The sequence below is a fragment of the Antedon bifida genome, chromosome 3 (assembly GCF_963402885.1).
Source record: "Antedon bifida chromosome 3, ecAntBifi1.1, whole genome shotgun sequence".
Taxonomy (NCBI): domain Eukaryota; kingdom Metazoa; phylum Echinodermata; class Crinoidea; order Comatulida; family Antedonidae; genus Antedon; species Antedon bifida.
Window position 1 is genome coordinate 25,161,663 of NC_136228.1, and position 11,517 is coordinate 25,173,179.

The window sequence follows — 11,517 nt, forward strand, 5'->3', positions numbered from 1 at the left end:
TTACATTACAAACAACTGTTAAATAACGTTATATAAATGTTTTGTTGAAACGTTATGTGAGTAATGTAAAAATAACGTTAGGATGACGTTAAAATGTGGATCATTGTTTTAGTTAATTGAACGTTATAGCGAACGTTAGCTTTAACATTTAAATAACGTTTGTGTAACATTACCTTTGAAATTAAAAATAACCTTTAAAAAACCTTACTTGAATGTTTTATTTATAAATTATTTGAATGGTTTAAAATATCGTTAAGATGACGTGAAAACGTAGAACTATTTTGGGTTGGCCGAACGTTATAACTAATGTTTGTTTTAACATTCAAACAAGGTTTTTAGAACGTTATATCATTTAGTTGAAAGTTTTGTTGAACGTTATTAAATAAGATAAAATAACGTTAGGTTAACGTGAAATGTGGAGCTTTTTTGTTTGGTATAACATTTAAAGAACGGTTTTAGAGCGTAATTTACTTTAAAAGATTACTGGTGTTCTGAACATATTAATTAGTCCAAGTTAAATGTTTGTTTTATTTTTCACACATTTGTTGGATTGCTTTACAATTGTTTTAGAAACGGACAACGCACACAATTCAAATTACCATCATTATCATTGAAATAAAATACTTTATTATGGTTTTAATAATATTTAATTATTTTACAAATAACAATACTGTAGGCTTTAAGAAAGAGTACGGCTGGGTGGGTGGGTCTAGATATATACAGTATTAGTTAAAAATTAAAATATAGAGGGTGCAATTTATAATACAGTGTAAAAGATAATAAATTATAAAGATATAGCGCGTTGGCGGCGTCTTTTTTTATTTTAGAGCAGAGCCATATATGGCTCTGTTTTAGAGTTAATCGCATGGTTTCCTCATAGTCATAGCCTCATCACTACACCAGTACAGTATGCATTATATGTCTAGGCCTACAAGGTCTTCTGTTGTATCGTCATCATCCTCCTCCATTGAATCGTCAATGGAATCGTCAATGGTTACAGCCTGTAGAGTTAAAAAGTCATTGTTTAAAATAATCATCCTTATTTTTAATTAAGTAGACGTATCTTCTATGGATTTTTTAGGGCGTTAGCGCACTTTCGCACCCCACGGTCTAACTAGGCTAACCCAATTAAAAACATTCACCCGCTGCGCGGCGGTTACAACTTTACGGTGGGTGAACAGCAGAGCCATATAGGCCTAGGCCTATATATAATTCATTCATTCATTCATTCTTTATTTAGCCTTTAAAATCGAAATACATTTAAAACAAGGTAACAAAAACAAGACAGGTGGAAATCTAAGGAGGCAAGGATAAGCAAAAGCAATTAAAATCGCTGTAGCTCACAGACAGGCTTGCTTATCCATCCTTAGATTTAAATGGCCACAAATTTATTTGTGGCCATTTTGGATTTTGGCCGCCATCTTGAAAAATAAATTACGACCAGAGTGGCTCCTAGGAAAAAATCAATTAGTAGGTCCCAACGAAGCTCTATTTGGCGCTTTTGTATGGTCCACCGTGTAACGATTTCCTAATTTTTTTGTTGTTAAGCCACCTGACTATATGCCCAGCGATCTTGGATGGTAACTGGCTAGATAGAGGTTCGAAAGTGCTCAGCGCCTTTTTTAGTTGGTTCACTTAACATTTAGACATGGTATAATGTATCAACAACATTGCTTTGGGATAGCTTAATGCATAACTATTTTATAGTGGTGTGGTACGGTTATCAAAGCTTGTCATGTCAATTTATATAACCTGAATTACTTTCGGGTATTAATATTTATAGTACAACTACTAGCCTAGGCCTAGTATAACAAGGTTTGAAGCAATTGACCATTTTTGTTGTTCCATCTTTCTATGTTCCAAGTCCTGTTTCATTGTCTATGTTTAAACAATGACTATTTTAGTTAAATACTTCAGACTATTGAATTTCATATCCTAGATTGAAATAAATCGGTCTACTTGAAAATAGTTCAATTGCTATTCTTACCTTCATCTTTGTACCTCCTGGACGATGAGGAGCATATTTTAAAAATTCTCCAATTTCTGTCTCGATTATGCTCTCCTTCGATTTTTCGTGAACCCGGAGACACGACCCTGCACATTAAACAAGAAAATATTTCAAAATTATACTTAGATGATTAACTATACAACAGCTAATGAAACAGGTAGTGCACTGCTTGCAGGCTATAAAGACACATTAACTAAAATTAAATAATAATGTACAAAAATAACAGTGAGTATGTATAAAATACGCTAGGCTATGTGTGTGCTCCATGTACTGTATTCTGATTGCGCCCAACATGCATGTCGCGTTGTGGGGAATATCCCTGACGAGTAAGAAATAGTTTTTCGCTTTGACAAAAAAAAATGTGAGCGATTAGGTGAAATCTTTTTTTTACAGCAGTAGCAGAATTTTATTTTTTTATGTTTTTTAAAAATAATAATAATTTAGGTATTTGTATAGCGCCAGAATCAACTAAACCGAAGTAAAAATCAAAGGCGCTTATATTGGATGTTAAAAAGATGCGTTTTAAGTTCTTTTTTAAAAATAGCAATAGAAGTTGATTTAGTAAAATGACGAGGGATAGAATTCCAAAGAGAAGCAGCAGAGAACAATATATATTTAATTAATATGCATAAATTTTACAAAGCATAAACAAATTGCAGATACATGGTCTTTAATATTCTAAAAGAAAACCATGAGTGTACAGTGATACATACTTTCAGCCTTGCATTTAGACAGTACAATGAAAATGAATAGTTTTAGTTTTTTGGAAATAAATATAATGATACTTACTTATAATTACTCTGGAAAGAATAAGCTTTTTAAAGCTTTGCTTTCCCTTCCTTCCCTTCATGCTATAGGAAGACCATAGTTTGTTTGATCCGATCTTCCTAAGCATAATTTTAATGGATGCCTTTACTGTAGGCCCACCAAGAACACTCAGATACTTGATCTAGAACAAAAAATAACAATAATTAATTAAATATTTTTTTTCTAAAAATAATATCATTGGCATATCATCAAAGATGCCGCAGTTGAGTTGGTGTGACTACACAGCTTCAAGGCCTCCTACTAAATATGAAGCTTATATGCATTGTACTGTGCAGGGTACACTTTTAAAAAGCTACTGTAAACTACAATCGCAAGAATAACAATAACATACTATGTTCTTTCTGAAGTCTGTTCCTTTTAGCTTTTCTTCTAGGTCATCAAGTTCCTCTTTTGCATCTAAGGGCTGCAGGAACATGTCCTCCATATCAAAATCCAATGGTTGGTGATTTGCAGCTTGCCGCCGCAAGAATGAAAGCTGTTCTTTTTGATTTTCTACTATTGTGTCCAACTTCATTAGAACATTTTTTTTGAAAGCTGACAAAATAGAACATAAAATGTATGTTGATTTATGTTGTTTTTAAATTACTGTATAATAAACTGTGCAAGTAGCTGGCAGTAGTAGATGGTACAGTATTATTAGGAATTAAAAATTGTTTTGAATTTTACAACCTTAGTTACGCTTTAACAGCATGTACTATGTTCATGTGCTAGCCAAGTTTAAAAAATTGAATGTCCATCCCATTTTAGATAATGGCAAGAAAAACTTTAGCAATAGGTGATTCGCCTGGTTTGAATCACCAAATAAAAAAAAATGTAGAAAATATTAACAAAATTTCTATTCTGAACTTTTCTGAGGATTAAAATTCTTGTTTTTATGTATGAATGTTATTTTTTGATTGTACTTACTTTCATCGGTGCTCTGGGTGATTGACGTTATTGTTGCAATACGTCGTGATGTAGATGGTGTTGTTAGATTTGGTGGCCCCACCATCTCATCAAAGTTTTTTCTTCCAGCACGTGGTGTACTTATTGATTGTGGTGGTTCGGGAAGCTTAGGAAGGTCCATTACCTTTTCTGCATTTGATTTCTTTTTCTTTGCTGAACCAATGCTTTCTGTAAGTGAAATAAAACGAAGTGTTAGGCTTCCAAAAATTGAACTGAATATATTCATCCATAATTTTGGTTTGTAGGGATTCATTCAAATCAGCCATTTGACCACTGTAGGTATTGAAGGTGTGCTGGTTTGTGTTGCTAATATAGGTCATAAAAAAATTACAAAAAATTGTATGTCATTAACAACATGTATACCTTCGCTCTCTGCTTCATAGTCTGAATCATCAGCAAGGCGCTTTGGTACTCTTGATACCCGCCTTCCCAACTCTTCATCTGAGTCATTACTTTCAACAACAGAGTCATTCTTCGCCTGATCTCTGTACTCCTTTGCCTTCTCATATAATTCTGTAAATGTAGTCATTTTTTTAATCAATCATAGCTTTATAAAACTGTATTTTAGTTAGTTTGGTGGTTTAAGGAATAATGGATTTAAGTTTAATTTTAGATTATACAGGTATATTTTCACTAGGCTATTTAATAGACTAGTAATAACATTGTTTAATTTTTCCTTTCACAATGGGAGAAAATAATGCAATTTTGCTCAAGCACTGTTAGTGTTACTTTAGATAAAGATTAATTTTTAGCATAATTTAAGAATGGACTTAACATAACATAACATAAAATAAATCTTTATTAGTTATCATTTTGTAGTGATAAGATACTAAACTTAGTGCAAATAACATATTGATAACTTTGGATACATTAAAAGTGTTTGTGATTCAGAAATATTTTTTCTTACCAGTGTATTTCACTATCCTTATAGGATACAAGGGCCATTTTGGGTCTGGAATTTCATGCCTTTTTGCCCTTGAAACAACGTTTTGCCTTGGCCAGTAGCAGTGTAATTTCTAAAAAACAAAAGTTAAAGTGGTTATCTTTCTATTTTTAATTGTTTTTTCTTCATACAGTGGTACAATACAATAAGTGGCTATAACAAAATACTTACCTCCTGTTTTTTTATTATCCATTTTTCTGAGACAATGTCCACTGCCTCTTCATCATCAAAAATTACTACGGCAAAGTTAGTCATCTGTGGGATGAAAATATTATTTTTATGTTTTTATTGTTTTAATTTAATACATATGTTATATGTCCAACAAATGGCAATGAAAAATTAATTTCTTAAATACTATTATTAGGTTGAGCGTCGTATTGTAAGATTTACCTACTACAGTATAACCCTTTGTTACTCAAAAAAAAAACAACAATCCAATCCCCATTGGACCGAAATAAAAGTGATTGAATCGTGTAGTGTACAACTCATTTGGTATGTCAGTAAAAAAATAGTATTTATTTTTGGAGCACAAAACATCATTTTTTTGGTTAAAAATGGTTAATACAACCTGCAAACCTCTAAAAAACATTGCAAACCTCATGAAAACTAAATAATTTATTTTTGGAATTATACAACCTTTTTTTAACACAATTATTTCTAACCAAAAAATATGTTTTACCCCCAAAATAAGTAGGTAACAAAAAAACTGAAATACAACCAAATGAGTCGTACACTAAATGATTCAATCACTTTTATGGGAGTTGGGGTTTGCTATGTTTTTTTGAAGGTTTGCAGGTTTAACAATATACCACTTTTGACACCATTTACAGTAGAATCAATAAAGGTTAAAAAAAATCATTAACATCTACATCGTAGTGATCAAACATAGTATCATTCTAAAATAGTGATTATAATATTAAAAGTTTCAGTTACATTTTAAAATTACTGTAGATAGATTTTATAGCCTGTGTAAAATTCCCATGAAGATTGTTTCTTCCCCCACCATTACTTTGATTGCCTGTTGTTTTAATTCAGCTTTTGATACCACTCTTATTGATGCATTGCAATTGCGAACTTTATGTACACCAATGAGACGCGAGTTGCATGGATTGTCAAAGGCATCTTGAGTTCTTCTATAAACCCTGCACAGATATTTTTCTTTATCCCAATGCACTTTTCCCACAACTTCTGCACACGAGTCATTTGATAGCAAAAATGCATTGTTTGGCTCAGCTGTTGAGATGTCATCAGTACATGGAATATTAATTAAACTAGCCTTAGAAGTTTCAGCTAACCTCTTAGATATTTGAACTAGAGGATTTTTTCCAGAACGAACTAATTTTTTCAAGTGTTGTAAATAGTTTTCAAAGGGAAATGCTGAGCAGTTGTCAAGGCTTCCGAATGATTTTGCTTCATCAGCAAGGTGTACCATGCTGTGGACATTGTACACTAAAAATTCATTGCCATACAGAACACGTCCCTGCTCATTGAAATATAACATCAAATTATGTGCATACTCTATATAGGTTGCAGCTAACCTTGGTGAAACAAGAATACAGGTGGCAATGCTTAAAGTCATAAAATGGTCAAAATATTTTTTTTGGAGTGTGCCTTTTAAACATATTTTCCCCGTATATAAAAGAAACTGACGGAACTCTGTTGCCTTCCATCTTTCAACCTCTGCTAGGCTACGAGGTTTTCTAGCAAAACATTTGGGGATAGATTTTTGCAGTGACACCAACTTTGTGCTGACTATGTCTTTTTGTAATTGAGACATCCTTACTCCCACCTTTCCTTTTGTCCACAGATATATTAACTTCCTTGTGACTCCTAAACATGACTGGTGCATGTAGTCAATTGGGAAACACTTAACCATATCTATTGGTAAATTGCAGAATGGTGATATTCGTTGCTGTTCCAATCCTACAGGACGAAGATGATGCTCCTGATTAGATTGCCTGCGGAAGGCAGCATCAGATCTGCATTCAAAGGAACGTACATCTTGGTATGTGATTCGTCCACACCAAACTCCACTTTGGTTACACTTATCGCAACCATAGTAACCAGAAAATGATTTGATTTCTTTAACAAAGGCTCTTGCTGGTGCATCACAGACAATGCATTTTATCTCTACTGGTATAGTTTTTTCAGCATTTTCTAAGTGAACTGTGAATCCATTTGTCAGAACATCATTCAAATCTTGTACTATTTCATTAAGAAATTTTAAGTTTTTTGGTTTTGATGTACCGTAAGTTAACACTACCGGAAATACATGGACAACACCCATATTCATTATAGCACATAAAACAGGCCATAGAGATTTGTTAGAACTTTTGTGAAGAGGAATGCCATCTATGTTAAGAGATAATTTAATAGTTTGTACATTTTCTTGCATATCCTTTGGATATTTATGAAATGCACAAAGAAGTTGCTTCTTTAAACCAATGTAAATGTATTGCATATCAGACATTTCAGATGTTACTATATTTCTTGGTGTATTAAGTAATGTGCGAGCAGTTGCTGGTAAATTTGAATGGCCATTTCCCTGTAGTAATTTAAGTAATTCATCTGCAGCATTGTGTTTTATTTGATGTTTGTTTATCCAACTTGCTAAATCATCTACAAATTGATTATCCCTATCTTTTTCTAACTCATTTTCAAACTCAGAATCTGATGTTAATGGAATGTCATGGTCGCTGTAACCCATATGATTGTTTAAGTCATCGCTATTCTCTGAATCACTTCTGTGCTGAACATTTATGGGAAATTCAGGGGGTAAATCATTGACTACTGCTGTAAAATTTTGATCTAAAATTTGTTCTTCTTGTTCATGATTTAATTCATTTCTTTCAACATCATAGTGATGAGGGGGAAAATTATTGATGTTGCAGTTATCATCATCTGACGATGAACTAATTTCATTATGTTGTATTCTCTTTAAAGCACGGCTAGCTGCCATCCATTTTTTGTTGTACTCTGACTTTTTGTTGGTAGCCATCTGTAATTTTTTTGACTGAAAGAATGAATTGTTGTAAAAATTCTCGGTTTTTATTCTTATGGGTATTGCTAAACACCGCAAACCTCCAAAAAAACATAGCAAACCCCACCGAACCAACATAAAAGTGATTGAATCATGTAGTGTACAACCCACTGGGTATATCAATATAAAAAAAAATTAAATTTCTACTGACCCTAACCCAAGTTCTTATTTTTGGGGTAAAACATCATTTTTGGTCAAAAATGATTGCTAAACCCCGCAAACCTCCAAATAACCATAGCAAACCCCACCGAACCAACATAAAAGTGATTGAATAATGTAGTGTACGACCCACTGGGTATATAAATTATTAAATTTTTACTGTTAACTACTTTTTTGTGGATAAAACATCATTTTTTGGTTAAAAATTAGCAATCATTTTTGACCAAAAAATGATGTTTTACCCCAAAATAAGTAGTTAACAGTAGCAATTTAATATTTCTTTTACATGGATATACCCAGTGGGTTGTACACTACATGATTCATTCACTTTTATGTTGGTTCGATGGGGTTTGCTATATTTTTTTGGAGGTTTTCAGGGTTTAGCAATCATTTTTGACCAAAAAATGATGTTTTACCCCAAAAATACTTAGTTAACAGTAAAAATGTATTATTTTTTTTACATGGATATACCCAGTGGGTTGTGTTTAGCAATACCCATTCTTATTTGTTTCTGTACAGATTTTGATGTCCGAACAAAAAAAATTAGAATTTCAATTATTTTCAAATTCTTACAATATGTGGTGTGTGTGGTGTGTACAAGCGATCGATAGAATAATGTTGTAGATACCGATGCTGTACCCACAATTTGAATTTCTTGCAATCTGAATTTTTTAACATTTTGTAACTTTGTTGAACAAGTAATAATTACTTATTTTGTGATTCTTTCCCATTAAATTAACAATCATAAAAATTCGTCAGAGTGATGATTTAATTTTGAGTTTAATGCTAACATTTGTTTTTAAGAAATCATAAATTAAATCTAGGTATTTTAGGTTCAGTTTAGTTGTTTTTTAGATTATGTGTACGGTTAAATAATAAATAAGTCAGATTTTTCAAATTATGTAGGTTCATGTAGTAAAATACTTTGTATTTATTCCTAAATTGCGAAATAACATTTTCTTAAACCAAAAAACACCGAGGTCTATAATAATGAAGTACTGCATAAAGCTATGTGTCACGAATGGGACAGCAAATAAACATGACTTTTCAGAAGGTATACATTTATCCTCATTATAAAAGATACTTAATCTGTTTTTTATTGTTGCCAGATAGTTGTTTTATATAACTTACTTTAAATTATAACATTTTATTATTATTTATTTATTTTTATTAAATATGATTTATAATGTCGTTGCGGACGAGACATTTTAACATCCAAATAGAACACTTTTGTCTAGGTTAAAAAATATTATAATTTTGCTATTAAAAGAATTGTTTTTGACACAGCGCAAACTTTTATTTACAATCATCAATATAATTCAACCATTGAAACACTGATAAAAGGGGTGGTATTGTTAAATCCTTCAAACATCACAAAAAAACATATTTTTAAACCCCATTGAACCAAAATAAAAGTGATTGAATCATGTAGTGTACAGTATGACTAAATTGGTATGTCAGTCAAAAAAAAAATTGTTAAAAATTGTTAAATACAGTACTTATTTTTGGGGTAAAACATCATATTTAAGGTTAAAACTAATTGGGTTAAAAAATGCTGTTTTACCCAAAAATATGTTGTAACAACAAAACTTTCTTTTAAATTGACATACCAAGTGGTAGAAAGGTTGTACACTACTACATATTCAATTCAAAATTCTTTAATCATCCCACACGGGGCAATTCAAATAAAAAGGTCTGGATTAAAATTATCTTACAAAATATCACAAAACACAGTACAAAATAACAAGAGTCAAATTAAAAAAATTTAAGAGTCAGATGGCCACTGCACTCGCAAAAACGAATTCCTTTTCCGGTTTGTTCTACATGCTGGGCATCGAAAGTGACACCAATGAGGCATTAGCTTGAAATCACTGAACAAGGCATGGTTAACATTTTTTAGAATAGCTCTACTTTTTTCTAGAGTTTGCATGTCACAAAAAGAAGATAAGCTACAAAGTTGACAACCTATTAATTTAGAACTTAAGTTAACAATTCTTTGTAGTGAGTTTTTCTCTTTGACCCTAACTAAGACTAAAAAACCAGCATAAAAGAGGAAAAAGTTAAAACGTTCTCAATATCAAGGAATTATAAAAAACCCTAAGAATTCAATCAATCAATTCAATCATTTTTATTTGGTTTTCATGAGGTTTGCCATGTTTTTTGAAGGTTTGCAGGTTTATGAATTATTTTTAACTAAAAATTATGTTTTACTCCAAAAATAAATACTATTTTTTTACTGACATACCAAAGTTGTACACTACACAATTCAATCACTTTTATGTTGGTTCAATGGGGGTTTGCTATGCTTTTTAAACAGTAAATGTAAGTGTATATTTTTTTTAATAACTAATTAACAAACTATAGCATTTATATATTGTGATATTATACAGAATTCCCACTGGCAATATAAAAGCTGAAATGTAAACATCAATAGTATCAAAACAAATGTAATGGTATTAAACTCAAATTAAAACAAATGAAAATGTCTATTCATTACCTTAATTTCACAATCAAACAGGTTGCTGTTGCTTCCAAATAGAAGTCAAATTTGTTGTGGACCAGCTGATGACAAAATTTAAAAATTTATGAAAGATAATACAGTACAGTATAATAATGTGCAAAGAGATATCAATTGTTGGCCTTGTTAACATTAATGCTAAACAAAGAATGAATTAGTTCAAAAATATAAAACAATTATAGGCTCAATAACTGACCAATCGGATTCAGTTAACTAAAATGATCAACCAATGAAGTGAATTATAGGCTAATGGCTGTTAACCATAGAGAAATTCTCCACATGAGTTAACAATTACAGTAAGTGGTTTTACACATAAACAATTAATCAGCAAGCAATCTCATGATCTGTGTTGTTTAATTCAAATAATGAGACAAAATTTGTATTAATTACTAATTAATAGAGTAATATTCAGCCTAAAAAAATACTTTTTAATTTAGTTGCAAACAAGAAATGGTTATTTGATTAATCATGGAGGTAAACTCATTGGCTTCATTTCTTTTAAGTCTAGTTTGCATTTCAATTGAATAATGCTAAATTTAACAAAAGTAACATTACCTAAATTCCATCAGCACTAAATGTGACCATGGACCTTTGCAGTTCCCACCAAGCTGACTTTCTCGTTGAACACTTTTAGATTTCACTCAATGACCAAAAAATAGATTACAAAAGACCTCGGCGTAAAATATTTAGGTGTACGTCAAATCCAAGTCTCACCAACTCTCTAATTCTAGTGAGAAATACGATCTGACGCAACGTCTCAAAATGATGTAATCATCGGCATGTAAATAAAAGTCTTATAATAGTTCAGACTCGCAAAGTTATTTTTTTCTATGGGTTTACTGTTACTGCTGAAGGTCCTTACTTATGACATATATTTTTACCATAAAACTTCAAAAGAACCCTAGGCCCTATAAGATTCTCCTTTTTTTAGGACTCTTGGGTGGGCTTCTTTTCGAGATTACTTTTGCAAACCAAACAGGGTGGGGAGGCGTTCTTTTTGAGAGCTTCTTTTCGAAAAGAAGCTCAGTGTAAACTACATCTCCCTGGTTCTACTGGGTAGTGTAGTTAATTGTGTT

General features: G+C 31.6%; 1 protein-coding gene across 1 annotated transcript; it reads right to left on the reverse strand.

Annotated features, from left to right (window-relative positions):
* Window positions 1–849: 849 nt before the first annotated feature.
* Window positions 850–3,329, reverse strand: LOC144837818 (uncharacterized). Its single transcript, XM_078693088.1, has 4 exons — window positions 3,168–3,329; window positions 2,798–2,957; window positions 1,988–2,094; window positions 850–1,001 (listed from the first exon to the last, which is right to left on the reverse strand). Exons 1-4 carry the CDS (start codon window positions 3,258–3,260, stop codon window positions 915–917), a joined length of 447 nt encoding a protein of 148 aa, XP_078549214.1. The 5' UTR covers window positions 3,261–3,329; the 3' UTR covers window positions 850–914.
* Between the last annotated feature and the right edge of the window lie 8,188 nt (window positions 3,330–11,517).